Genomic DNA, 27,882 nt, shown 5'->3' with positions numbered 1-27,882 from the left:
AGAGGCGGGCCCGGCCAGGGCGGGCAGAGCCGGGCGGGCGAAGGGCTGGGGGGCAGCCTGTCCGCAGATGCAGACCGTGTGCGCGAACAGCAGCGGGGGGACGCGCGACCTTCAGCTGAGGAGAGGGGCGGACCTGTCGTCGGTCACCGTCGGCTTCAGCTGGACGTCGGCGAAGGGGTTCCTGCGGAGAGGGGGGGAGGGGGAGGAGAGGGGCTTCGGTGGGCGGGCCCGGGGCTTGCTGCATCCCCGTGCTGCCCGCGCGCTCAGGCGCAGGCACCGCCCCAACAGCCGGGCCTAGGGACCAGGGCGGTGGGCAGTGGAGGCTGCCGGGGAGAGCCAGGCAGGGCCGCTGTCCCGGGTGCCAGCTGCCCCTACGTGCCCCTCACCAGCACCGCCGGCCCCCAGGGCGGGTGTGGGGAGGCCCGTGCACGCCTGCGGCTGTGCGAGGGGTCGCCCCCCATGCCCGTCGCCTGCCGCCTGCCTGGAAAGGCGTGTCCGGTGGACTCGGCTCGCGGTGGCAGGGCGGGCACGGGGGCACAGCCCCCCCCACACCGACACCGCGGACACACTGACGGGGACGAGGGCTCGTGTCCGCCATCCATGAGCCAGGCCCTCCCCGCTGCCAGGGCCACAGTGGACAGACAGACTCGCCAGACGAGAGACCGAGATGGACGAGGTGAGCACGGGGCAGCGCCGGCCTGGTCCTCGCCAAGCCCCCCCTCGAGTTTCCCGGGGAGGACCTGCGCAGGCGCGGCCGCGGGCCTCAGGCCGGGACGACGGGCTGCCCAGGGACAGCACAGATGGCGTGCGGACACACGGGGTTTGCACGGACAGGACGCTCCAGGGACAGCACGGATGGCGCGTGGACACGAAAGGCTCGCGTGGACAGGACACTCCGGGCAGCGCTTGGCGCCCGGGCGTTACCTGGGTAGCGTTGCCTCCGCCGGCTGGGCTGGCATCCTCGGGCGCCGTGCGGGTGCTCCGTCCAGCGCCAGAAGAGGCGCGGGCCCACCCAGCTCCCCAGGACGGTGCTGACTGGCAACTAGGGTGGGCGACGGCTTTGTGTGCCTGTGCCCCCAGGACGGGGCCAGAGCAGGCGGCGGGCGCTGAGGACAGCAACGAGCAGGGTGGCAAGCGCGCACGCCTTGTCTCGAGGCCCAAGAGCCGCGCGCCACACGCTCAGAGTGTCTTCCGGGTGGACGCCAGCGCCCCGGAAAGCCACCGCCATCCTGTGGGCCACGCACACCTCCTTCTGGGCCCCCTGAGTTCTGGCCACGCAGGCGCGCTTCGGCCATGTCTGGCCCGAGGCGGGGCTGGTTCTGCAGGAGGGCGCTGTGCCCTCAGCGGTCCCCACCCAAGGCACACGGCGGAGGCCCCGGGACGCTGGGCTGTCCATCGGCCGGGCTTCGCAGAGGGGGGCGAGCTGTGCACTGGCCAGGTGGGGGCACACCCCGGCCCTCGTGGTCTGGCGCTTCAGAGACCCTCGTCGCGGGCTGGGCCCGAGGGGCTACTGCAGGGCTGTCCTCCCCACCCCCAAGGGTCTCTGATCTCTGACCCTGCCTTCTTCATTTCCCCCCAAAGCCACAGCTGCCTCACTGTCCACACGGCGGGTCCTGAGACCTCAGCCTGGGGCACAACTCTCCAGGACCTCTGCAGCCCCTCAGGGGCCCGGCTAGAGACCCCCGGTGGCCGCTCAGCCTCTTGGTGCCATAAGACGCCTGCTTGGGCCAGGGGGCGCCCGGGGCCCTGACCCTGAGGTGGCGTCTGGGACAAGATTCCAGCCAGTCCACTGTAGCAGCGCTGTCCCTTGTGGCTGGGGTCTCTGGGGGGTACGTGGGCGTTGGTCACTGCTGGGGCAGACGCCCAGGCTCCAGGCCCCCCGGGGTTGGGACAGACACTGGCCACAGGCCCCCAGACGGAAGACACGCAGGTCCTGCCCTGGCAGAGGGGCATCGCTCAGGAGCCCGAGGTGATGCCGGGGTGGGGGCTGCCGCCAGCCGGGACCATGGGGCTCTCCCCAGGGCCTCCTGAGCAGGGGTGCAGGGGCCGGCAGTCCCTGCAGACTGCACGGTACAGGAGGTGGGCGCCGGGGCAGCCCCTGGGACACCTGCATCAGGGCCCCAGTCCCACTGCCCAGGTGGGTCCAGCCCCGCAGTCGGTGGTTCTCGGCCCCAGGGCTCTGCGTGGTGGGGTCACGGGTCCCCGGCCGGTGGTCTCGGAGCCTGTGCTTGGAGCGGACAGGGCGGTTCTGAGAGGAGCCGAGTGGCCACAAAGGCGCTGTCCGAGCGGCTCCGAAGCAGCTGGAGCGAGGGCGGGTTCCTGCTTCCTGCGGATCTTTCTCCTGCCGCGGCAGCGGTTTCCGTCTTCAGGACGGCGGCCCCTGTGGGGCCGAGTCTTCTCCTTCCCAGCTGCCTCCCCGGGGGCTGAGGACGCAGCCGTGCCGGTCTCTCGGGGGCTCCTGACCGCTGCTCCGGGCAGGCCGCGTCTGCTGATGCCTCCGGGAGCCTGGTCTCCGCCCCACACCCGGGGCGCGTCTGGGAGCCACGTGGCCTCCTGGCGGCGGGCTCCCCCGCGGGAGGGCTCCATCGGCAGCCCAGTGGGGTCTGCACGGCCCGGGCAGGAGACGGGCATTGAGGAGGCGGCCGGTGTCTCCCGCGCCTCCCGGAGCACATGCGGCGGCTCGGCGGTGGGGGTGAGCGGGCGGCGTGTGCCGGCCGGTGGGCAGAGCGAGCGCCGTCCTCGCACGTCCCCTGCTGCCTCTGCAGGGCAGTCCTCCGAGAACCGGAGCGGGGCCGGGCGTGTGGACGCCACGTGTGCGGCTGAGCGCCTGGGCGGGGAGGCCTCGTGGGGGGGGGGCGCCTGTCCCCACGGGTGGGGGCCTCTGCCTGTGGCACGAGCGCGGGGCCTTCCGAGCGCCTCGTTCCGGGCGGTGTTTTCCCAAACCCCGAGCCCCGGCCTCAGGCCAGCGTGCAGGGACCCTCAGCCCAGGGGGCCACGGCCGGCCCGTCACCAGATGCACCCCGATAGCGGCCAAGCGCCCAGCAGAGGCGGGCGGCACCCAGACAGGGCGGGCGCAGCGAGCGGCCCGTCAGACCCGCCGGTGTCGCGAGGAGGCAGGACGCAGCCAGGGAGGGTGGAAGGGAAGCAGAGCCCAGAGCCCAGAGCCCAGAGCAGAGGCTGCCTCGGCAGACCCCGGGCCTGCTGCTGCGCCCGCCCGCCGGCAGGCCGAGGGTGCGCCGAGCGCGGAGGCAGCGCGAAAGCCAGGGCACTTACTACGCTGCCGGGGCGGCTCAAAACCGGGCCACTTCCACCTCGGCGCTGCAAGGAAACACGAGGGGGTTGGTGGGGGCGCGGGGGCGGGAGGGGGTCTCTGCGGGGGCGCCCCGGGAGGGGCCTCGCGGCCCCGCCCCGGCGCCTGGTGGAGAGGCCGGCGGCCCACAGCACCGTCCCCGCGGCGCGGCCACCGGGCCCCGCCGGGCCTCCAGCCTGGGCCGCGGGGGCGCCCACGGGGCTGCAAGGAGGCGCCACACCCAGCTCAGTGCAATAAATAAAACTTTTATTCAAACGACTGCAGTACAGGGCACGACCGAGGTTAAAAAAAAGAAAAAAAGGAGACGCGTCTCCAGCGCTCGGCCTCCGCGAGCCGCCCCCGGCCCCCGTGGCCCGGGCGAGCCGGGCCCTCCCCCGCTGCTTGCGCTGCCGCCGGCCGGCCCCGGCCCCGCGCGGGAGGGCCCCGCCAAACCCCGCCAGAGAAAGGAGCGTCCGCAGCTGCGCAGGCCGCCCGCTGCCCGGTCAGGACACGCGCGGGCGGAGCCGGGAGCCGCGGAGCCGGCGCGTCTCTCCAGTCACCGAGACGCGGAGGCGGGAGCGTTCAGGGCGGACGGGCTGCGCGCCCCGCGCCGCACCCTGGGGCGCCCCCGGCCGGGCCGCGCAGAGCTGCGGGCTCCAGGGCGGGCGCCCCGCGGTCTTTGGGAGGTCGGCGCCTGCCCCGGCCCCCGCCGCGCCTCCCTCACAGGAGCGCCAGCTTCCTCGGGAGGCCCGCGGGCCGGCGGGCGCGCGAGTCCATGCAGGTGTTTCTGGTGGCCGGGAGGGAAAGTCCTTCTACCGCCTCCCAGAGCGGCTGTTTTTGTCAGATCGTTGCCTTTTTCTTCCAACCTGAGACCCGGCTCGCGCCGGGCGGGCCGGCAGGGACAGCGTGCCGCGAGCACGCGGACGGGAGGAGCCGAGGCCGCCCGGCCGCGCGCGGGGAGCAGAGGGGCAGCACCATGGACCCTGGGGTCAGAGTCTGGGGGCACCAACCGAGGGGAGGGGCAGGTGGACGAGGAGAAACCCAAGACAAACCGATGAGAGCGGAGGCGGGAACGCTGGAGACCAGACACGCCGGGGGGCTTCGAGCAGCAGCCACCCCAGCAGCTCCTCACACCGTGGACACCAGCGTGCCGCCGCCGCTGCGGAGAGAGACAGGCCGCTGCGGACCGCCGGCGGGGGGCAGGCGACGGGCCTGGCAGGGAGCCGGCCGGCCGGGGGGTGCGGCGCCCGCCCCATGGGTCTGGGGTCTGTGCGTGGAGGCGGCGGGGAAGGGCTGGGCCGGGTCCCTGCTGACCACAGGCAGCCCAGGGGCGGCCCAGAGAAGCAGAGTGACGGGTGGGTCCCCAGCCTGGGGGTGCGGGGCCAGGCTGCTCCTGCCGGCGGGTGCGACGAGGAAGGCAGCCCGGAGGGGCCGCCCCCTCAGAGACCCGAGCCGGGCTCTCGGCGACCGCGCTCGCCTGGCCGGCGGCCGCGCCGCCCCTGCCGCCCCTCCCGCCCCTCTGCAGGGCGGCGCCCGCCCCCCACGGCCCAGGCCGCACGCACGCAAGGCCCTTACCTGCTCACAGCCCGCGCCCCGTAGTCGTCCAGACCCTGGGAAGGAGACGGCGGCCGGTCAGGGTGTGCGGGCGGCGGGCCCGGCCCCTGCGCCGAGCTGACCTTGCCTGTCCGGCCAGACGGGACCGGCGCCCTCGCACACCGCCCGCCCGGGCCGGCGAGGACCTTCCCCCGTTCCCTGGCGGGAGGGCGCCTGCTGGCCACGGGTAGCCCCCGGGCCGGGGAAGGCCCCCAAGGAGCGCGGGCGGCTGTCGGAGCCCCGGCGGGGCGCTGTGGCATCGGGGGTCTGCGACGGCCACGGAGGGGCCCGGGGAGCTGCCCTGGGCTGCGCCGACACCCAACCAGGGCCTCGCCGCCGGCGGCGCCCTCAGCTGGCCTCCGCCCCGGCCACCCTCCCCCTGCCCGGGGGCCGCCGGCTGGCCGCGGGACACCCAGGAGCGCCGCGCACACTCGCCTGGTCCCGCGGGGGCTCCGGCAGGCCCCCGTCAGCGCCCGGGCCGCTGCGCCCCCTCTTGGCCCCGCGGTCACGGCTCACCTGGGAGAAGGCGGGCACGGCCACGCTGTAGGGCCTCTGCTTGAAGGCGCCGGCCGTCGGGGCGGGGAAGGCGCGCGAGGAGGTGCCGTAGTCGGGCGGCGGGAGGGCCAGGTCGTCCTTGTCCAGGAGGTTGCCTGTGCTGCTGCTCTTGCCCTGCTGCAGGCTGCAGGCCGCGGCTCAGCTCGGGCCCCTCGGCTCCGGCAGCAAGTCCCCCCGCGGCTCCCAGAGCCCCTCCCGCCCGCTCACCTCATGTGCAACCTGTCGCTGCCGTCGCCGTCCAGGACGCGGGTGTAGGAGAAGGGGAACCAGCCCCGCCTGGGGAGGAGGCCCGTGAGAGGCCCCGCCTGGCCCCGCCCGGCCCCGCCCGGCCGCCTCCGCCCCCCCGCCCGCCACTCACATCTTGGTCTTCTCGCTCTCGCCGTAATGCCAGCCGTCGCGGGCCTCGGGCACCAGCAGCGTGATGAGGTCGCCCTCCTTGAAGCTCAGCAGCGTGCTGTTGTCCCCCGCCGCGTGCGAGAAGATGGCCTTCACCCGCGTGCGGCCGTTGCGCTCCAGGCCGGCCGCCATGGAGCTGGAGCGGGGCAGGGTCTTGTTCTCTGCTGCGGGACAGGGCAGCAGTGAGGGGCGCTGGTCCCCCGCAGCCTGAGGGGGCGCCGCCTTCCCACCTGCTCGTCGGCAAACCCCATGGCCCAGGTCGGCGGGCGTCCGGGCCCCCCCCCTGCCTCCCCTCCCCCCTTGGCGCCCATCGCCAGGGCTGACGGGCCCCATGTGTGCAGCCCTCCGGTCCAGGAAGGGGGCGCCCACGGGTCCCGGGGTGCGGGCCGGCGCCACGAGCACTGGGCTTCCAGGCCTCCCTCGGGGTGCCGCCACTGCGGGGGGAGGCGCACGCCGGGCCCTTACTGGTGGCGTAGCTGTTTTTCGGGGTGACGCTCTTGCGCACGGGGAGCGTGTTGGAGTAGGAGTCGCTCATCTTGCCCTGGGACTGTGGGGGAGACGAGGACTTGGGCTGGGCGGCCTTGCGGTCAGCCCAGGGGTTGTAGTCCTCGCTGTCCGGGCCCGAGATGCCGTTCAGGATGGGCACGTTCTCCTGGGCTGACAGCCGCTGTCGGGAGAGGCGGCAAGGGCGCGCGTTGCAGGCGGCCCGGGCGCGGCCGGCGGGAGCACCCTCCCCCCCGGGGCGGGCCCCCCACCCCGGGCGAGCTTGCCGGCGGCCGCGGACTCACCCCCACGAACGGGGCCAGCTCGGGGGGCACCGGCAGGGGCTTGGCCCCCGGGATGGGGTCCGAAATGACCAGGTCGGACTTGGAGGCAGACAGGGCGCTGGGGAGCATGGCGCCGTTGCTGCCCACCACCTGCTGCAGCAGCTGCACCGCGCGGTCCGGGATCTTGTTGGGGTCGGCGCAGGCCTGTTGCCACAGCGGCAGCTTCTGCGCCAGCAGCTCCTTGCCCTGAGGAGGGAGCCGCACAGGGCGGGAGTCAAGGTGGGCACGTGGGGCGCGGGCGCCCTGCAGGACATGGCCCCTGCCGCCCGCCAGGCAGAGCACGGCCCCGTCGGGGGGAGAGGGCCACACGAGGTGGCGGGCGCCGGTGTGTCCCTGGCCCCTGGCCGGGAGGGGCTGGTGTACCCCGGGGCCGTGCAGGGCAGTGGCCACCAGGGCCGGAGGAAGCAGAGGCCACAGGCTGGCAACCTCTCCGGGGCGCACGGGGGAGTGGGGCGTCGCCTCTGGAGGGGCTCTGTGTCCGAGGGGACCGGGACCCCCAGTGCCCCAAGGGCAGTGGCGCCGCTCCAGCCCCAGGCAAGGCCTGGAGGGCGCCTGCACCCCTGGCTGGGGTGGTCCACGGGCACGGGCCCCGCCCCCCAGCCCTGCCAGGCCAGCCTGAGGGCTGCGCTGCCGCCAGAGGGCGCTGCCGCCTGCTGCCGCTGAGCCTGGAGGCTGCAGCCGCCCGGCCTCCCCTGCTGCATCCCCCCCACCCCTGGCTGCCAGTGAGCCCCGGCACAGGGCAGGAGGGACAAAGGCAGCCCTGCCCCCAGCCTCCCCAGGGGCACCGCTGTCCGTGGACTGAGGGAGCGGTCTCCTTGGAGGCCAGGCCCAGGCCGTGTGCCTTGCTGACCTGCAGAGCCCCTTGGTGAGAACAGAGCAGGAGCTAGGGCCACCCTGGTTGGCCGAGCTGTCTAGCCACGCTTTCAAGCTCTTGGAGTGTTCCAGAATGTTCCAACGCCCCAAGAGCTCCCACCCCAGCTCCCGTCATGGGGGTCTCTGGCCCAGGGGCGTCTGAACCGCTCAAGGCCTGGCCAAGTCCTGGGACATGATGGAGCCTTCCGGGGCAGAACCCCCAGGAGCTGTGACGGGGGTTGGGGGGAGCACGTCAGAGTGTGGCCTCAAGGCGGGGTTGGGACTTGGGCACGGAGTGGGTGCGGCCCTGGGAGAGTGACCAGGCCTGCATCCCAGGAGGCCCCTCTGGAGCAGCGGGGAGGGAACGGCCTGCAGGCCGGGCAGCTGGTGCTGAGCAGGGCCCAAGGGCCAGGCTGAGCGGGGCTGGCAAAGGGGGCGTCACCTGGCCCCGTGGGCCTCCAGGGCAGTGCCCAGTGTCTGCTGTACCCCAGGCGCAGGGAGAGGCTGGCCAGAGCTGATGGAGATGTGCGGAGGGGGTGGGGGCGGGTGAGGGCCAGCCAAGCCGTGGCAGCTGTGGACACGGGCCAGGGAGGCCCAGGGAGACACTGGCCTCAGGATCCGGGCGACACTGCTCCACAGGGAGAGCAGAGCTGTGGGCCCGGAGGCCCCCGTGAGGGGCAGGCCAGGGCGCAGGGCACGAGGGCCGGTGGTGCCTCCAGGCACGTGGACCCGTCAGGCAGGAGGCCCTGCAGTCAGCAGCTCCCACAGGGAACTGACCAGCGTCCACGGCCCGTCCTGGGCGCTCACCTTGCAGTGGTAGGCGGCGGCGTTCTTGGCCACGGCGCACTGCTTCTCCACCAGGAAGCAGAACCGCCGGCGCTCCTCCGTCAGGGCCGTCTTGTAGCCGTCCGACACGTAGCTCTCCAGCTCGCCCTGCTTGTTGCTGATGGCGTCGATGAACTGCAGGGGGCGGGGGGGGTCAGCTGGTGCAGGCATGGGGCTGCCACCCCCCACGGTGGAGCTGGAGGCTCAGCCTGGAGCAGCTCCCAGCAACCCGTGCTGACCGGGGGGGCTGCACCCCGGCCCAGCCGAAGGACTGTGAGCAGAGAGGCCCGGCTTGTCTCCCTGGGGCTCTTCCTGTGATGGGGGCGCTGAAGGCCCCGGCCCAGAGGAGGCTCAGGAGAGGGCGAGATGGGGGCGGCAGGGATCCTTGAGGGGAAAACCACGCGCCCCCTCTCCAGGGGGTGAGTGGTTAGAACGTGCCAGGGCCACGGTGGGTGGGGAGCCGGGCCTGTGGGGGAGAGCGGCCCTGCCGCTGTCCCTGGGGCACCGGCGTGGGCGCGTCAGCCTGGGGCGCCGTCGCAGGCGGAGAATCGGCGTCGTGGGATTTGAAGGCGAGTCCCCCACAAAAATGGAAGCCCAGCCGCTCCAGGCCCCCGCACCCCACTGTCAGGGCAGGCCGGCCCGGGGGCAGCCAGGGACGCGGGGCCCTCTGGGGAGGGCAGCGACCGACTGGGGGGCGCGGCTGTCAACTCGCAGAGCAGGGGAAGGGCGCGAGCAGACCAGGCCCGCGGCGGGGCTTTCTACGCGGGGCGCGCGTCCCACCCCGGGGCCCTGTGGCTGCACACGTGGGCTCCGGGCCGGGCGGGCCAGAGTCGGGGGACACCTCCCATGAGCCCCGACGGCAGCCCAGCCCCGGAAGCCGCTGCCTCGCACCCGACACGCTCCGACTTTGCGGGCTGGAGCTTTGCGAGGCCCCCGTGAGGCGTGGGCAGCTGTCGCGGGAGCGCCCGACGCCCCAGGTCTGCAGGGCCCCAGCAGCCCCCGCCAGAGGCCGCCTGCCATGGGAGCCCCCGTGCCAGCCTCTGCCCTGCTCGCCCTGCCTCCCCTCCCACCAGCCCCCGAAGCCCACCGCACGCCCGGCGGGCTCCCCGGCCTGCAGCCGGGACGAGCAGGGGCCTCCCCCTGACTCACAGCCTCCTCGCAGGCTCTGACTCAGCGTGGGTGGGCGGCTGGAGGGAGTGGAGCAGGCTGTTCCTGCCGCCTCCCCCGCGCGGTGCTCCGGGCTCGCCCGCTGCACCCCGCGCCAGCACCTGTCCGTGGCCCGTCCCCAGGGGGCACCTGGCACCTGCTCCCACACCCCCCACTCACCCCCCCGGGGAGCTGAAAGGTTACCCCGATCCACACCAGGTCTGCAGCCTCAAGGGCAAGGCCCAGGCTCCAGAGCCGAGCCGGGGGCGGCTGCGCAGCACCCTGGGCGCGGGGGAGCAGGCCGGGCTGCGGGGGCGGCGCCCGCGCCCAGGTGAGAGCCCCGTGGCTGCTCCTCCCGCCGCCCCTCCCCCTCCCAGCGCTCCCAGTACTTTTCCTCTGGTTACAAAACCCACAGCCTCAGGACGCCGCGCTGCCACCCCCGCCAGGTGGGCGGCTCAGCCTGCCCGGCTCGGGTGCCCAAAGGCACAGTGGTGTGGGGGGCGGGGGAGGTGGCGAGGAGGGGCTGTGAGAACAAAGGCCTGGGGACTAGGCACCTCCGGAGGACAGAGGGTCTGGAGGGCCAGGCCCGGCGCAGCAGGCAGAGGCGCCCCACCTCCTGCAGGGCTGGCACCGGCACCTGGAAGCCCCATGGCCGCAGCAGGGGTGACTTGTGGCCCAGGAGCCTCCCCACGCCGTTCCAGAGGCAGAGGCAGAGCGTGGGTGGGGGTTTAGCCCGTGCGCCCTCCCCTGGGCCAGCACCTCAGCCCTCCAGAGTCCCACCAACCCCAGCACAGCCGGCCCGGGGTGGGGGCTCCCGGGGAGCCCGGCACAAGGAGCCCCATGCCTGGGGGCGGGGAAGGGGGGCGTGGGCCCCGAGCCGCAGGCAGCCTCGGGCAGGGAGGCCAGCGGAGGCCAGGAGGGCAGGAGGGCAGGCCCCACGGCCGCCCGCGCAGGCGCCTGCCGAAAGAAACGCCAGGGCCCGTCCGCAGTGGCCCGGGGCGGCGGCTTAAACCGGGCCGAGGGCCCCCTGGGCCTGCCTGCTGGAGAGCAGCCCTCCCCGGGCCCTCCAGCCACTGCCCTCCGTGCCGTGCACGGTTTCTGGGTTTTTAGGCTGCAGCAGCGCTCCCCACCGCCCCTCGCTCCCCGGGGTGGGGGGGCAGAGCCAGTGGGGCGTGCGCGCACAGCTCCTGGCCTCCTTAGCGGGGCTGCCGCTGCCGCGCCGGGCAGGAGGGGCTCGCCAAGCTCCCCACGCTGGGGACACAAGGCACGGCAGGGGGCCGGGCCGGGGTGGGCAGTGCCCCCGGGTCTCTGGGAGCAGGCAGGAGGGACCAGCCGGGTGGGACCAGGGTTGTGCGCCCCGGCCCTGCCCTCACCCTGGGCCAAGGCCTGTCCTCAAGCGCTGGGACACGCGTTGCCCTTGGCCAAGGGGCGCGGCTGCTCTGCTGACCCCCTTTCTAGGTCGCCCGCTCCCGGGGGAGGCCGCCGCTCCTCGGGCGGATCCGGGAATCTAGGCCGGGTGAGAGCTGGCTGCCCCCCTCTCCAGGCTGCCTGGGGCAGGGACACCCCGCGCCGGAGGAGTGGCCCGCTCCCTGGGAAAGAGCAGCGGGTGGAGAGGCCGCGCCTGTGCTGGGTCCCACCCGCCTCGGCTGTGCCACCGGTGCCATGGCGACGCGCCTGGAAACACCCAGCTGGAAGCGGTTAGGACCACACTGGCTCCCACTTAGTCACCGGGCTGAGCAGCCTGTAATCCCAGAAGACAAAAGTGATCCGGCGACGCGAGGCCGCTCAGTGGTGACTCAGAGGGGGGGCGCCCGAGCCCCACCCGCAGCTCCTCGCCCTTGGCCGTGGCCCCCCCCCACGCTTCTCCGCGCGGGCATGGAGGGGGCCCCAACCCCCAGGGGCTCCTGCGAGCCCAGTGTGCCGGCGGGGAGGGCGCCACGCGGCTCTCGGCCCTGCCGCCTCTGGGCCAGGCCCAGGCCATGCCCTCCTGGCCCGCCTGTGGCGCTGGGCGCCCCCCCTCCCCCAGCAGTCAGCCTGCTTGCGGGGCAGCAGGCAGGGCTTCCCCGTGACCCACCTCCAAGAAGCCCCAGGCCGAGTCCAACAGCCCTAAACCCCAGGAGGGAGAGACCAGGGAGAGAAATCACAGGGCAGGCGGGAGGGGACCGGGCCTACTCGGTCTGCCCCGGGGGGCACACAGGAAGCCAGGAGCAGTCCCCATCCGCTCCCACGGGACCTCAGGGCGCATGTGCCCAGAGCTGGCCACCCCCGGAGCCCTGATGAGGGGCGAGAAGCGGAGGGTGTGGGCTGCGGGGAGCAGCTCGGCTCCTCAGGATGAGGACAGGGCCCAGGGCCGCCCCACCTGCCCCCTGCCGAGTGCCCACGGCCCGGCCTCCAGCCATGCAGGCTGTGCTTGGCGCGCCTCCCCTTCCAGATGGAACCCGCTCCAGTCTGTGCCCCAAATGCGCGCGAGCACCCGTTCCCTGACCTACAACGAGAACGAGCCCGTGGGAGTCCCGGCACAGCCGGGAACGGCGGGCTCTGACCCGGTCCTGCTCCCAGGACCCCTGACGGCTGGACGCTCCGGCCCTGGCTGCGGCTGAGCTCGTGGGTGGGGAGCAGCCCCAAGGGGCACTTTCCCTGCTGGGCGCAGCGGGCACCACACCCCAGCACACCCACTTGGTCCAGCCAGGGGGGTGCGGCCCCCCCTCGCCGCACACAGTGCGGGGGGAAGGCTCCGAGTGCTGCTGCTGCCCCCCCCGCCAAGCGGGGTTCAGCTGCTGAAGTGTGTGTGAAGGTCAAGGGTCAGGAGAGGCGCAGCTCCAGGTGCCCAAGGCCCTCAGCCGCCAGAACACCCGCCCACACCCAGGCGCAGCAGCCTCTGCAGGCCAGGGCCCCTGGAGATGTTCCCGGCATCACCACCCCTGGGCGGTGGGGTGTCTCCAGCGTGTGGCCCCCGGACGAGGAGCAGCCCACCGCGCTCCCACACGCTGCCCGGGGCGCTGGGGTTCGGCAGCACCCACGGCCTACAGAGGGGTGACCGCGTCCTGCTGCCCCGGTTTCGGGCTGACGCCAGGACACGCCGCGTGGGGCTTGCACACCCCCATGGCTCACCCTGCCCAGCCCCCAAGGAGCTTCTTCACCCCGACTCCCGGGACTCGAGTCTGCTGTCCCAGTGGGCCCGGGGCCCGGGAGCCAAGCGGCTGCACGGAGGACCAGGGGCCGGCTGAGGAGCAGCTCCCCCCTCCCGCTGCGGCCGCCCCCGCGCCCGGCCCCCCGGCCCACCTGCAGCTCCTTGTCCGAGTACTTCTGGGGGTTCTTGCTGCCCTGGCTCTTCTTGCGCAGCTTCTTCAGCTCCGCCTGGCACTTGTCCAGCGCATCGCCCCTGCCCCGCTGCTCCGTCTGGTACTTCTTCAGCGCGGCCTGTGGGGGGGCACGTGGCCGAGACCCCTGAGCCCTCCCTGGGCGCCCCGCGGCCCCGGCCCTCGCTGGGGGTGGCGGCGGCCACAGCCCCGGGGGCGTCCCGGGACCGGCTCTCCCGTGGACAGGCCGGGCTCGGGCGGCCGGGGAGGGGCCGCCCAGGCGCAGGTGCGGCGCTACTTACGCTCAGGTACCTGGAGTCCAGCTCCACCTTCTGCTCCAGCTGCATGAGCAGCTCGTTGTGAAACGACTTCAGCTGCGGGGGAGGCGGGGTCAGCCCAGGGCCGGCTGGGCCGCACAGCACCCCGGGCCCGCCGCGCCCCCCATTCCCAACCGGGGGCGGCTCCGGCCTCGGCCAGCGTCCCTGGCGCCCAGACGCGTCCCAGGCCCCGCCGGCTGCTCCGGGGTGCGCGGCCCACACAGGCCCGGCCCGGAGGGCAGCGGTACGCCCAGGGGGCGGGCGAGGAGCCCCCGCAGCTGACCCCGCCCTCCTCGAGCGGCTGCCTCGGCCGCGGCCGGACTCACCATTTCTTCCAGCTGGTTTTGGATCTGCCTGTGCACCTCGGCCATCTGGAAGAGGACGTCGCCTGCACGTGCAAGCAAAAGGGGGGGCGGTCAGCGCCTGAGTCGCCGGGCCCCCACCAGGGCCTGCGGGCAGGGCCAGGGTCCCAGGCGGTGCCCGGGGGCGCCAGGCCAGACAGGTGAGGCGGCGGGCACGGCGCCGGCTGGTGACACCCCACACAAGACAGCAGGCCTCAGACGTGTGTGTGGGGGTGCTCAGGGCCCCACCAGAGCCGAGGGCCACGGCAAGGACAGGAGCGCCCTCCCTGCCCCCAGGCCCTGGCGGCAGCAGAGCGAGCAGGCCCCGGAGCACGCCCCGGGACGCCCATGGGGGCCGCCTCAGCCCAGGAGGCCCGGCCCACACCTGCTCCCGGCCTGCCCGCGGGCCGCTCCCCAGAGGAGGCCGAGCAGCGGGGGACGGGGCTCAGCCGGAGTCACCCCAGGCCCCCCCCCTCCTCCTCTGGGGAGGGCCGGTCCCCAGCTGACCACGCACCACGTCGCCCTCGAGGGCTGTTGCTTTCCGGGCGCCAGAGCGGCGCCAGGCCCTCCATGCCCCCTCGGCCGGGCCACGTATGGCGACTGCCCGGGGGCGCTCGGCTGCCATCGGCCCCGCCGCGGCCCGCCCCCGTCCGCAGAGCCGGCTTCTCGCGCCCGCCCCGCAGCCCGTCCCGGCGGCCGGCGCTCTTCCGAGGAACCGAGAAAGCTCCCTTCGTGGACGTGGGCCGCTTCTGTCACTCGGCACGCGCTCAGCAAGCCCCCCGCTCCGTGTGTCCCCCCAGAAAGAACCTGGTCTCACGCGCCCGCCACAGCCGCGCGCCCCTGTTGGCTGCCTCTGCGCGGCCACCTGTGCCGGGCATGGCCCTTCCCTTCGGGTGCCAGCTCGCCGGGGGCCGCTTAACCCCCGTCCTCGTGACGTGCAGCAGGCCCCGGTGGGGCCAGAGTAAACTGGGGTTCCCCCACCGCCTCTGCCCTTGGGGCATCAGAGCTTGGGGGGGAGCCCGGGTGGGGGCAGCGGGCAGCAGGCGGCACAGCTCGCAGGGGTGAGTGCGGGCCGAGGAGGGCATGGCGGTGGGCTGAGGCCAACACCCGGAGGCCCCCATCCGTCACCTCAGGCGACCAGTGGGAGTCCCAGACCCGAGGGGTGTCGCGGCTGCAGCGAGTCCTCCAGGGCGCGGAGGCAGAACAGCCGCCTTCCCCGCGGCTTGCCCGGCCTGGCGGGACACTGTGGAGCCCCTGGGCCCTCACCCAGGCCCCCAGCGGCCACAGCCTCGCCACAGGTGGGGCACGCCTGACATCGGTACCGCGCCCCCCGACTCTTCTCAAGCAGGAGGACGCGGGGACACCTGGCATCCCTCCGCCCCCGGTGCCAGTCAGGTCTGGGCGGGGCCTGAGCGCAAGACCCCCAACCCCCGAGCCGGGAGGGGTGTGCCCTCGGGCCCTCAGGTGCACAGGGGACGTGACAGCACCTGTGTGGGTGCCCAGAACGGTGGGCACACGGGGTCCGCCACTCGCCCCTCAACAGGGCAGGCAGGCTGCAGGCGCCTGTCACCTGCATTTGGGGCCTGGGTACAGCTCCCCCGGCCCCCAAGCTGGGCCAGCAGCAGCCCCAGACAGAGGCCGTGGCCGGCCGACGCCTGTGCTGGGCGGTGCCACCAGCTGAGGAGCAGATGCTCTCAGGGGGCGCCCGTCAGGCCAGCAGCCAGGGAAGGCAGGAGACCCTGAGCGCCCTGTTGTCCAGCTGCCCTCGCACCGGGGCTGGACACACGGGCCAGGTGTGCACGGCAGCCTCCCTGAGCGCACAGAAGCCCAATGGCCCCACCAAAGGCCCTCAGAGCCCTGCTGGGGAGCGGGAGTACCTGGAAACTGCCTCGCAGGCCGGGGTCCAGCAGCCAAGGGTTAGCCCTGCACGGGCACGGCGGACAGCCAGGCGGTGCCCTTCAGGAAGGAGGCCGAGGGTGGGCAGGGGGCTGCCCAGTGCCAGGGCGCAGGCACACCAGGAGCGTGACTCAGGCCGAGCCGCCGGGCTCAGGTGTGGAGCCACCTCCTGGCAGAGCTGGGGAGCCCGGCACCCCTCCTGGCACTGCGGGTGGGGCGGGCAGGCGTGTACACGCCCGGACCACAAACAGCGGCTCCCGGAGGGCAGGGGCCTCAGGGACAGCAAGGGCCGACGGGTACCAGGAGCACGCAAGGGGCCATGTTTGCTGGCAGCTTCACCTCAGGTGGTGCCGCCACCCCCGGATCCAGAACATTCCAGAGGACTATTTGATTTCGCCTCCCGGAGCAGCAGGGGACGGGCAGGCACGGAGTGTGTGCACAGAGCCTGAGTCACCTGCCCAGGGTCACACGGTGCCAGGAGCCAGGGGCACAGGCGTGGCCGCCCCCGCCTGCCCAGCCCTGCCCACCACGCCAGTGAGAGCGGGGCGATGCCCGAAGGCACAGAGGCCGCCGTGGCCCAGGAAGGCCCTCCCTGCAGAGACTGGAGCCAGGGCGCCCGAAGGACACCCGGGGACAGGACACCTTGGGGGGCTGGGAGGAGGCGGCGAGCGCGACAACACGGGCTGGGGCCCGCCGCCCTTCCTGAGGGAGCACAGGAGGCCGGAGCGGCCACTGAGCTGGACGTGTGTCCTCCGCTCCCTGCCAAGCCCCTGAGCCCTCTGCAGCGGCAGCCCCAGCCGTGTGTGTCCTGTGCAGGGGCGGCCGCCCCAGCGGAAGCCCGGCCCGCGGAGCACAGCGAGGGCCCGGGGAGGCAGAGCCGGCGGCGGCGGCCAGAGCAGGCCAGGGCGGGGCAGCGTCCCCCCTCCCCTGCCAGGCGGGGCATCAAAGCGAGCGGGCAGCCCTGGGCAGCCCAGGCCGAGCTGCTGCTCTGCAGGGAAGTCCCGCAAAGGTGCCCCGGAGGTCGCGGCTGTTCCGTGGGGGGGAGGGACGGCGCTGGGGCCTTCAAAGCTCGGCTGCCAGAGGCCTGCAGCTGGCTCCAGGAGGAGGGGGCCCCGCAGGAAGGACAGGGCCAGGCTCTGGGGGGAACAGGGCGGGGCCGGCAGCAGGGGGTGGGGTTCAGGGCACAGCTGCCGCCCTATCTGGAGAGAAAGAGCCCGGGGGCCTCCCTGGGGGCGCAGGCGGTTGAGCCGCACTGAAGCTGCCCCAGTGCCCGCAGCCTCTGCAGCACCAGTTCGATCCCGGCCGCCAGCGAGAATCCCACAGGGCGCGCAGACCTCTCCTGGCTCCCCGCGGCTCCCCTCAGCAGGGTACTTCCTCAGCCTGCCTGTTCTGCTCCCCGCTCTGGCTCTGGCGAATCCTCTCACCCCCCGCATCTCTGGCCTGCACCCCAGCTCTTGTGTGCAAAAATAAATCTTTAAAAAAAAAAAAAGATGGGCGTCATGCCAAGGACGGGGCCCCAGGACCCCCGGGGCCACTGAAGACCCCGACAGAGGAAGTGAGCCGGCGGCGAAGGGCCACTGTGGCCTGCGGGTGGGGGAAGCATCGGCGGCTGGTCATGCAGCGCGCACCCACATGGGGCCTTCCGGCCTCCACGCGAGGCCTAGACCCGTGGCAGGAGACCGGCTGCTGGAGCCCCGCGGGGTGGGGGAGGCACCTTTAGCTCCACGGGCCCGGCCCCAGCCTCCCGGCTCACCCGGGGACACCGCTGGCCATCAGAGACGCAGACGCCCTGGGTGGGGGTTGCTCGGCCGCACTTGTGTCTGGAGCGAACGCGCAGCCCACGCCAGTTGGGGGGAGGCGGGCGCCAAGGGCCCCAGCCAGGAGGGGCCGGGCAGCCCCAGGGACAGCAGAGCAGCAGGGAGGGTGGCCTGCCCCTGCACGGCCCCCACATGCACAGCCGCGCGAGGCGTGGCCCTTCCGGCCGACGGACGGACGGGAGCTGTGCGTGAGACGCTCGACACCCAGCTGCTCTCTGGGGTCCAGGCCCCCCAGCTGCCACTGGAGCCCAAGAGCATGGAGCGGGACCCCCAGGGTCCCAGACCGGCTGCTGCACGACCTGGCCCTCACCGCGGGGCCCCAGCCTCCACCCTCAGTGTCGCAAGCAGGCCTGACCGGCCTGCCACCGGGGGGCCCCGCGCACCTCTCAACTCGCAGCCGCATCTCCACTCCAGCCCCAGAGAAAGCCCGATGCTGCCGCAGCCCCACCGGGGGTTGTGGTCAGCGGGCAGCACGCCCTGGTAGCAGGGGCCCCGCACGGCCCAGGAGCCATGTGCCCAGACGAGAGAGACAGAGGCCACCGAACGGCCGCTCCTGGGGCTGGGCAGCTGGACGCGGAGAGAACCGAGCGCTGCCCGGGCTGCAGCGTGGGGGCCTGGCCGCGGCCCCACTGCAGTGACCACCGCCCCCCGCCATGCCCGGTGGACGGCCACCCGGGCCTGCGCCCCCTCCCTAGTCCCTGGGCCTAAAGGGCTGGGGTGGGGGCGCCACCATCTGACTCACTTCCCAGGGACTCCACATCGTCACCCCAGCCTGACGAGGGTGCAGCTGTCAGGACTGCAACCCCGCCTGCCGGTGCCCCACCCAGAAGCTTACCCAGTTCTTTGGAGCCCTGGCTCTCGCTGGCCAGCTCGCCCATCTTCACGAGAGCATCGAAGTAGCCTTTGGCCGCATAGGTCACACCTGGGGGAGAGAGGGGTGACTCCTTGGCGCGCGGCTGAGCAGAGCGCCAGCCCGATCACCCGGCAGCCTCGACCAGTCCTGAGGGCGTGCGGCCTCGCCCTGGGCACCCCACCCTGGGTGTGGGGCGGCCACGGGACCCACCCCCACCCTCACTGCCCAAGGGGTCGGCTGGCCAGGAGACACGACCGGCCGCCGGGCCGCGTTAAGGGGGGACATGAGATTCACGTGGAGAACTCGGAGCCGGGCCCGGCCCAGGGCGCCGGGAGCACTGGACGTGGCCGGTATCGCCGGCTTTCCCGACGCGCGGGGAGCAGGCCGGGTCGGGCCGGCAGTTCGGCGGCAGCCCCAGAGGCCCCACACTGCTGCCCTCGGCCTGCCGGGCCGAGTCGGGGTGGGGCCTGTGCGGCCACCACCTCAGGCCTTGCTCGGGACACGGCCCTGAGGAACAGACACTCGTGCCCAAGGCCTGGGGTCAGCGCCCCCAGGAGACCAGCCAGGAGGCCGTGACCTGGACGGCAGCTTCGGGGTCTGTCCCAGGTGACAGGCCGGCAGGCAGCACGGCTCCCCCTCCCTGCCCCCAGGCCGGCCGGGCGGTGGTGGGGCCCCCATGGGGCCGAGACTGCTCCCTGCCGGCGGCGGGCTGGGCTCAGAGGCGGTGACGCACGCGCCGGAGAGATGGCCAAGGGGGCGCCCCAGTCTGGGCCCCGAACCCCCCAGCAGGGAGCAGCCGCAGCAGCCCTGGGGCGCCGGGTGGGGGTCTCGGGAGACCGAGCCCCGCCTGCAGCTCCGAGGGCCTGGGGGACATGCGCCCCACTGGGTGCCCCTGGGCTGCCGGCGCTCACCTGCCAGCGCCTTCTCGTAGTTCTTGCCCATGGCGATGAAGTTGCGCAGGCTGGGGTTGAACTGCTCCATGACGGCCTGTGGGGAAGCAGCGGGGGCTCGGTCAGCGCCAGCCCCTCAGGCTCCCGCCACCCGGCCCGCCGGCCCTGAGACGCCCCTGTCCCCGGGGGTGGGGGCCGCCCAGGATGGGCACCGGCGGGCCCGGGGGCTCTCCGGCCGGGCTCCACACCGCCGTGAGCCACGCCGCGGGCGCCCTGATCCGTGCCCGGCGGAGGGGGCGGCGCTGCCGGTCTCGGCCGCTCTCAGACAGAGATTAGACTTTCACCGCGGAGGCCAAGTGAACGTTTGGCTCACAAGGCCGGGAACAGACGTGCGCGGGCAACGGCCAATTCCACGCCGCCCGGCACGTGCCCAGAGGCCTGGCTGAGGACGCCAGCGGCGCCCCCTGGCTCTGTGCGGGGCGGGCTGGGGTGGGGTCCAGGGGGGCCGGGTGTGCGGGCGGGGAGGGGGGCGGGGTGTGGTGGGTGCAGGGCAGGGGCGCACGGAGGCCGCATCTGGGGGCAAGGCCAGGCCCCCCGGGCAGCAGGGCCTGGGCTGAGTGCTCGCCGCCACCGGCTCCACACAGGGCGGGGGGAAGCGCGGCCCGGCGGGCGCTGGGGGGACGGATGGGAGCAGCTCTGGCCCGAGGGCAGCTGTGGCCCTGCTTCCGGGGTTTGGGGTGCGGGTGCGTGTGTTGGGGGCCAGCGGGGACGCGTCTTGCTCTCGGTGACGAACACGGCTGCGGCAGGGCCCCAAGGGGTGGCGAGCAGACCCGGAGCTGGCGGCGGCGGGACCCAGCAGCTCCGGCCTCCCCTCCAAGGAGGCTTCACCGCTCTGAGCCCCGACCACGTACGCTGAGCGCAGAGACAGGCCGGGAGCTGCCGGCACCCAGGGCCCCACAGCGCCTGCCGCTCCCCGGGTGACGCGGGATGGACCCAGTTTTGTTTCCACGCCGCGGCAGCTGAGCTCACGCACGAGGAATGCCGGCGAGGGGGCTCCAGCCGCCCGGTAGGCCCGGCTTCTGCGTGGCCGTGGGGGGCTGAGGCCAGGGCGGGGGCGAGGGTGTGAGCACCGCGGGCCCAAGGACGGGCCTCCTGGGGAGCGGGGAACAGGCCCCGCGTGGCCGTGCAGGTGCTGGGAGGGCGCTGCTGCCACGGAGGCTCCAGGTCCCCCCACCGCCCCGGCTCCGGGCAGGCCCACGCTCCCGCAGAGGCCCCCGGGCCCCCCACGCACATGCTCACAGCAACCCCTGCTGCGGGGCCCGGGACCAGCCCTGCCGGCAGCTACGTGGCTCGTTTGAGCAAACGGACGGACAGACGGCAACTAAGGGGGGTTCTGGAGCCCAACCCCCCCAGTGTCCTCCTCGGCGTGCGGCAGGGAAGGTCCGCAAACAAGGGAAGGCGGGCGGCCCGGCCCCAATGAGCTGCTGAGCCCCGGACCCCGCGCGACTCTCAGCGGGTGCCCTGGGCTTCCCCGTGCCATCCTCACGCTGGCCCCAGGGACGCCGGGAGCAGAGGAGCCCCAGGACCCCATTCCCTGCCAGGGAGAGGCCCCCACGCAAGCCCCGCCAGCCTCCTCAGGTCCTCCCGGCCCTGCCCGCCCCGGGACTCCCCGCCCCGCCCGCCCGGGGCTGTCTGGGCCCGGACCAGGCTGAGCCCGCGCCTACGCAGTCGGTGCTGGCAACACACACCTCCAGGAGCCGGCGCTGCGGCTCCCCAGAACACGCGCACCCCGGCCCAGCCGGAGACGTGGCCCCTGCCCAGACCCTGCTCGCCCACAGCCGCGGACCCCCGGGCAGGGCGGGGCCGGAGCCCAGCGACTCGGGCAGCTGCTGGCAGGACCCCAAGGCCAGGAGCCAGGGGCGTCCTGGGCAGGAGAGGCCGGCCTGACGGTGACAGCGTTTTGATCCACTTGGGTCCTGGGTCGGCCCGGCCGCCGGGACAAAGGGCGGCGGACACCCCCGCTCCCGCCCGGGGGCCGGAGAGCGGCCAGCTCGCTTCTAGAGGCGCGTGGCCAAGGGACTTTGTCCGGCCGGCTCCTGCCTCTGCCCAGCGCGGACAGGCCTGGGCGGCCCTGCTCAGGCCCTCCCGGCAGGCGGCCGCGCAGTTGCCCTCTGCCGGAGGGAAGTGACGTCCCCCGAGCCACCCCCGCCCTGTGCAGGGAGGGCGGCCGCAGGGCCGGGGCCCGGCGTGGCCGGCAGGAGGCTTGCTCGGTCCACACGTGCCCGACACCCAGGGTCTGCTGGACGCGGGGCGGGGAGGCCCCTACCCACTGCCTTGCCTCCTCCACACCCCTTCCTGGAGATCTGCACCCCCGCTTCCAGGGCCCAGCAGCCCGTGGCTCTCTCCACCTGGGCCCAGGCGTCCCCACGGTCGCCAGCACGCAGGACAGAAGCAGGAGCCCGGCCGCCCAGCTCCGTGCTCCTCCACAGGGCCGGGCCAGGCACTGTCCATCCAGGGCAGGCCTGGAGGTGCCCCTGGCCTGCCGGTGCACGTGGCCTGCGGCCTCGAGGGATCTCGCCTAACTGCCTGGCCACACGCCCCTCCCTCCTCCGCCACACCGGGCAGGGTGAGCAGGGCCAGCACCGGGGCTGTTGCCCAGTCCACCAGGGGTGACCGTCCGGGGAGGAGCACCGTCCTACAGAGAGACCAGGGCAACACGGCCTCCGTGCTGGGACCGGCCGCTCTGCCCCACGCTGCCCAGCCAAGCTGCACGGATCTGCCAGGCACCAGGGGCTGCCCGCCACAGCCACCACCCCCTCCCCGGGTGCCAGGACTGGCCAAGCGTTGCTGGCCCAGAGCAGGAGATGCTGGTCTCTGCCTTGGGGTGGAGGGGGTGCAGGGGGAGAGCCCGAGGACTGAGGGGCCCCAGCTGCCCAAGCTCACCGGGTGCGAGGGGCCGGGAAGGCACCCCAGGGCCCACGGCAGTTCTCGGCCCAGCCTGAGCGCGGGCCTTGGAGCACCCACCAGAGACAGAGTCTGCAGGACTGTCCTGGGCTTGGCCCAAGGCCGTGGCACGGGCCCCGGGGGGAGGGGCAGCCAGAGCTCCTGAGGCCTGTGTCTCCCAGGGCTGGTGGGAGTCGCCCTTCGCGGGGTCCGGCACACCTGCCCCCCGCCCGCGTGTTCTCTCGGGGTCTGCTCCCCAGCCTGACCTCCTGAACCAGGCGCAGACCCCGCCCAGGCCCCTGGCCTACAGGAAGCAGCTGCGCTCGTGCTGGGGAGCCCGCCCAGAAAGGCCGGGTGGGGCTGCCCGCCCGCAGCAGAACCGGATGATCCAGGAGCCCCGCGGCCCGGCCCAGACACACAGCCCGACCCTTCCTTCCCATGGCAGAGGCGCGTCCTGCCGCCCCGCCCTCGCCGCCACCCCGGCCGGCCGCGGGTCCCATGGCTGTGTCCCCACGAAGCCGGGCCGTGCGTGGCGCTCTGGGGCGCGGCCTGCCCGGTGGAGTCGTCAGGACGAGGGAGGGAGGTTTCGCCCGCCCGAGTTCCCACTGGCCTCAGACCGAGGCCAGGACGCCCCACCCCCAGCACGCCGGCCCGCTGGAACTTGGGGGAACCCCGAGAGCTGCCGGAGTGTCCCCAATGATTCGCAGGCTGAAGCCCCCACCCCAGCACCGTGGAAGGGCGGTGACCGGAAGCCGGCGGTAAAGTGAGGCCGCGGGGGCCAGAGGGCCCACGCCCGGCCCCTCTCCAGCTCAGCCCCCAGAGGAGACAAAGCGGCCTAGCCTGGCCGCCGCCCCGCGGCCTGCACCCCACACACGCGGCGGCCCCCGGCTGCGGCGGCCGGGAGTTTTCCGCTGCTTCACCGAACCGCTAACGAGGACGTCCCGGAGCAGGAGCTGGAATCCCTGCCTGAAACCCTCGGGACACCGGGCCCCGGGGCAGGGAGACAGGCAGCGGCCTGGAGGCCTGGCTGGGGGGACCCGCACGCCAGCGCGAGGACACGCCGGCACCTGCGCGGGGGCCCGGGACGGGAGGGCGCGGACGGGCGGGCCCTGTGCCCCGGAAGGCTGCTTGGCCGCCCGACCCTCGGGCAGTGCGAGCGGGCCCGGCCTGGGCCGCCCCAGGGAAGCCAGGGTGAGGACACCGCGTGGGTCGTCCACACAGGTCAGCCCCGCTGGGCCCCGCGAGGCGGGACAGGCCGCGGGCGGGAGCGGGAGGCCCACAGGCGGGCACAGGGACACGGGCATCGGCGGCGGAGAGCAGAGGCCAGCTCGCGGCGGCGCAGGGGGACGGGGCGGTGGGCGGGCCCGCGTCGGCCTCCCGAGCCCATTTCCTTTCCGAGCGAGCCGGAGCAGCGAGGCCCTCACCACACCGGCTCCTCCCGGCGCCAGCGCCCTGCGGCCCGGCCCAGCTCCCGGGGGGGCACAGCCTCCCCACGCGCGTCCTGCGAGTTGTCCACGGAACCCCGACGCGTCCCCGGGCCCGACGGCAGCCCTCCCCGGCGTCTCCACCCGCTGAGCCCACCGTGACCGTCCCAGCATGGCCAGGCAGGGCCAGCGCGGCCCCGGGCCCACCTGCCTTCCCGCGGCTGAGAAACACACGCGCTGGCACGGACCTGCAGAGCAGGGCCCAGGCGCTTCGAGGAAAACCCCGGAGACATGACAGGGAAACACAACCCAGAGCGCAGCCAGGCAGGCGTCGGGCCGGGGAGCCACACCGTCCCCAGCCTCGCTCCCCCAAGAGCGTCGCGTGAGGGGCCCGGTCCCGCCCCTCCGGGTGGGCGCCCTTGAGCTCCTCGGGGCCAGAGGAGTTGGGCCGCGCAGCGCAGGGCTCCCTTGCCCCTGTAATTACTCCCTCGGAGGCAGCAACTGGGGCTGCCCCCTGGGCTCCAGGGTACAGAGCAGAGCTACAACGAGGACGCCCCCCAGCTAGAGACCTCAGGAGAACCGCTGGGAGCAGCGGGAGTCCGGGGGGGCCCTGGCGGAAGACCCCCCAGCGGATGACAACCCAGACGACCGAGGGCAGTCACATGCGGCTGGTGGGGGCGGCAGCGGGGCAGCCCTGCCCACGCCCTGCCCAGAGGATCAGACACCACAGTCCCTGCTCAGGACCCAGATCTGTGAAAGTGGGGGGCATGGCGGAGCCAGCCCTTGGGGCTCAGCTCAGCAGGAGGGGATGGGCTCTGCCCAGCGTTGGCTGCGGCTGGGGCTGCCTTGGGACACTTCGGCCCAAAGCCACCAGGCCCGGGGCCCCAGGGCGCTGCCGCTCCTCTGCCCAGCGCAGGGGCACCCGGGTGCCCGCGGATGGTGTCTAGAGCTGAGTCACCCCCGCAGGGTGTGTGCTGGAGTCGAGGCCCAGGGAGGCGGCACAGGCAGATGCCCCGCCCAGCGTGGAGGCCGCGGGCCAGCACACCCTCGGCTCGGGGCGCCTCAAGAGCAAGATTCCCGGGCTGTGGAGCCCATGGCTGCCGGGGAGGCGCTGCCTGGGGCTGCCCGGGAGGGGGCGGGAGGTCCCTCCAGGAAAGGCTGCCTGGCGCAGGCGCGCACAGCGGGCTCCGGGATGGGAGACCCCGAGGGCCCGTTGGGACAGCGGGTCCCCTGGTCTCAGCAGAAGAGGTGACCCTGCTGGGCACGCGAAAGCACCTCCAGAGCAAAGCCCACACATGCACAAGCACGCACCAGGTGCACACACGTACACACGCGCACACACCCACACATGTGCTCAGGCGGGGCCGGCACCTCCTTGGCAGAACAGCCGCCTCGTCTGCTTCCCCAGCAGGCATTTCCACTCTCGTCCTGCCCACGGGCGCCCCGAGCTCTGTCCGCTGGGGAGGCCAGACTCTGACCGCAGCCGGCGGCCTGGCGTGACCCACCGCGGGTGAGGGCACGATGCCTGCGGTCAGTGGCCGAGGGCTGGGGCCGCACCCTGCACCTCTCCCAAGACCCCTGCTGAGGCGTGAGGGGGGACGGACGAGACGCGGCAAGGGCAGGGGGTGGCCGCTCTCAACCGGGAGAGCCGGCGGAGGCACCGGTGCCCAGGCTCCCTCCTGCTGTGCTGGCGCCCACAAGCTTGTACCAGCCCTACCAACCGCCCCAACCAGGCGGGGCAACCCTGCTTGGCTCCCGCCCCGCTGGCAGCCAGCCCCGAGCACGCCGGGTGGAGACGACTAGCGGCCTCGGGCCAGCACGACCCAGCCCGCAGGCCCCCACGGCCAAGCCCGGGCTTTGAGAACTACGGGCTCCTCCGGGCTCCCGATGGGTCACCGGGTCACCCAGGGCCGGGCCTTCTCTCAAGGTACAGGAACACAAAGGGTCACCGCCGTCCCCCGTCGCCGCCTGGGGCGAGGCTGCAGCTGAGGCAGCCCCGGGAGCGGCCGGGCAGCTGCGCTTTGCTGTGAGCAGCACCGGCCCACCTGCTCTCCTCCCTGGTCCCGGGCACTGGCCAGCGCTCCAGGCTCCGCTGCCTGCGCCCCAGCCCGCGCCCGCCCAGGAGGCCCCTGGGGGGTTCAGTCCCCGTCCCCCTGCTCAGTCGTGAGGAGAGCCGCCTCCTCCCCCCCAGCTCTGTGGGCTCCCGGACACGGCCGGGCCAGGGCCAGGGCGGCGGGAGGGGCTGGGGGTCCGCGGGGGCTCTCCGGGCGGGGGAGGAGCGTCCAAGCCGCGCAGCGCAATCGCCAGGGCCAAGGCCAAGGCCAAGCGCCCGCGGCCCCGCGCCAGCACCGCCGGAACCGCAGCCCGAGTCGCCGCCAGGGCGGGCGCGCGGAGCAGGTCACGCCGGGCCGGGCTGCCCCTGTGCCCGCCGCGCCGGCCCGAGCGCACGGCCGGGTCCGGCCCGCGTGGCGCGGCGGGTTTCTGCCCGGCCGGCCCAAGGCTGCCACCTGGGCCGGGCGGAACCTCGGCTCCACGACGGGAGCGGGGAGGGCGGGGGCGGTGCTGCCCGCCCGCCCCGGCCCAAGGCGGCACCGGCAGGCGCGCCCGCCCGGCCCAGGGAGCCGGAGCCCGGGGACCCGCCCGCGTCCACGGGAAGAGCCGCCGCCTCCTCGCGCGGGGCTGCGGCTCGGCCGTGCTGCCCGGCTCGGGGCTCCGCGCCAGGCGCCCCGAGTCCCGTCAGCAAAGTTCGCGGCGCGGCTCGCGCGGGGCGGGCGGGCGGGCGGGCCGGTGCGCGGAGCTGTGGCCGGCGGCGCGGCCCCTCGGCCCCCGGCCCCCCCGGCCCCCCGGCCCCCGGCCCCCCGGCCCCCGGCCCCCCCCCCGGCCCCCCCCCCGGCCCCTCGGCCTCCAGGCGGCGGCGGGCGCGGCGGACACGGGCCGCGGGCTGCGGGCGGCGCCGACACGCCGAGGCCGGTCCCGCTCCGCGGCCGCCGCCCCAGCCCCGCGCGGCCCCGCAGCCCCGCCGCCGCCGCGCCCGCGAGCTCAGGTCGGGCTGGACCCGCCGCCGCCCCGGGCCCGCGGCCCCCGCCCGGCCGCGACGGCTCCGGGCGCCGGCGGGACGGGCGCTCGCGGGCCCAGCTCGGCGCCGCCGGGAGCCCCGGCCGGGAGGGGGGCGGCGGCCCGTCCCCCGGAGCGGCCCGGGACGCGCGGCCTCGGCTTACATAAGCGCGGCCGGGCCGGGCCGGGCCGGGCCGGGCCGGGCCGGGCCGGGGCCGGGGCGGGGAGCGGGCGGCCCCGGGCGCCGACGGGCAGCGCGGCCTCCGCCCGCCCCGCCCCGCCCCGCGCCCGCCCGGCCGCTGCGCCCCGGGGGGCACCTGTGAGCGGCCCGGGCAGCCCCGAGACCCGCGGAGCCCGACGCCCCGACGCCCCGGCCCGCCCGGCCCGCCCGGCCCACCTTGTAGACGCCCTCCGTGAGCCGGTGCATCTCCTCCGAGCGCGACAGCGACATGGTGCCGGTCCGCGGCGGCTCGGCCGGGGGGCGGCGGCGCGGGTCGGGCCGGGAGCGCGGGGCCCGCCGGCCGCCGCCTTTATAGCCGCGCCGGCCCCGCCCGCCGGCCCCGCCCCTGCGCCCGCCCCCGCCGGGCCCCGGCCGCCGCCCCCGGCCGCCCGCCCCCGCCGGCCCGCCGCTGCTAGGCAACCGGCAGGCCCCGCCCCCGCGCCGCCTTCCCATTGGCGGGTTCCGGCGCGGGGCGGGGGCGGGGCGGGGCGGGGCCTGCGGGCAGCGGCGGGCGGCGATTGGCCGGCCGCGCGGTCGCTCTCGGGGGAGGAGGCGGAGGCGCGGCGCGGGCCGGGCCCGGGAACAGCCTGAGGGGCGCGGGCGGCAGCCGGGCTGGGGGCGGGGCGGGGGCGGGGGCGGGCGGCGCGGGGGGGCGGCGGGGCGGGGCGCGCCGGCGGGGCCCGGGGGGCCAGTGGGGGCGGGGGTCGACCCCGACGGCCCCGCGGGCGGACCCCGGGGGCGGCGGGGCGGCCGGGCGGGCGCCCCTGGCCTCGCGGCCTGAGCCGGCTCCCCGCGGGCCCCCGCCGGCCCCCGTCCTGCCCCGGCCCCGCCCGGCGACGCCCCGGGCCCGGCTGCCCGCGCCGGCCGAGGACGGCCGCGGTCGGGGCCGCGAACCGGCCCGCAGCCCGGCGGGGTCGCTCCTGGCGGCGGACGCGGCGGGGCGCAGAGACGCCTCCGGGGCCAGCCGGGACCCCGGGCCTGGCTGGGGCCGCCTGGCCCTGCCCGGCGGGGCGAGCGCACGTGGCGCGGGGAGCCGTCCCGGCCTGGGCCGCGCCCCCAGCGGGCCAGGAGCCGCCGGCGGGCCGGGGCCAGAGGACGCCCCTGTTCTCCCCGCTGGGGCCCGGGCCGGGCGGGGCGCTCAGAGCGGGAGGGGCACCCGGCGCCCGCCCGAGCCTCCAGGGGCAGCAGCGGCCAAGGACGGGGGCAGGACCGGGCCCGAGCAGTGGACACTCCTGACCGGGGTGGAAGGTCCCTCGGCCTCTGCTCCGGGGGTGGGGGAGATGACCCCTGGCCAGCACTTTACTTCGGAAGTGTTTGGGGGCGTCAGAAGCCTCATCTGTGGGGG

General features: G+C 75.0%; 1 protein-coding gene across 5 annotated transcripts; it reads right to left on the bottom strand.

Annotated features, from left to right (window-relative positions):
* Positions 1 to 61: 61 nt before the first annotated feature.
* On the bottom strand, positions 62 to 26,805 carry BAIAP2 (BAR/IMD domain containing adaptor protein 2). 5 transcript variants are annotated; one of them, XM_037491905.2, is made up of 14 exons: positions 26,715 to 26,805; positions 18,918 to 18,993; positions 17,989 to 18,075; positions 13,426 to 13,487; positions 13,085 to 13,156; positions 12,766 to 12,903; positions 8,320 to 8,472; positions 6,622 to 6,846; positions 6,299 to 6,500; positions 5,796 to 5,997; positions 5,645 to 5,713; positions 5,399 to 5,561; positions 4,865 to 4,899; positions 62 to 181 (listed from the first exon to the last, which is right to left on the bottom strand). In XM_037491905.2, exons 1-14 carry the CDS (start codon positions 26,766 to 26,768, stop codon positions 112 to 114), a joined length of 1,608 nt encoding a protein of 535 aa, XP_037347802.1. In that variant the 5' UTR covers positions 26,769 to 26,805; the 3' UTR covers positions 62 to 111. The 5 variants fall into 5 exon arrangements, with proteins under 5 accessions (XP_037347802.1, XP_037347803.1, XP_037347806.1 ...); XM_037491906.2 differs by having other exon boundaries at positions 5,796 to 5,994; XM_037491909.2 differs by having other exon boundaries at positions 6,299 to 6,380.
* Between the last annotated feature and the right edge of the window lie 1,077 nt (positions 26,806 to 27,882).

The sequence above is a fragment of the Talpa occidentalis genome, unplaced genomic scaffold, assembly GCF_014898055.3.
Source record: "Talpa occidentalis isolate TD23 unplaced genomic scaffold, MPIMG_talOcc4v2.1 talOcc4.7, whole genome shotgun sequence".
Lineage (NCBI taxonomy): Eukaryota > Metazoa > Chordata > Mammalia > Eulipotyphla > Talpidae > Talpa > Talpa occidentalis.
The sequence above is the reverse complement of the archived record's forward strand: the minus strand, read 5'-3'. Positions and strand labels throughout refer to the sequence as shown.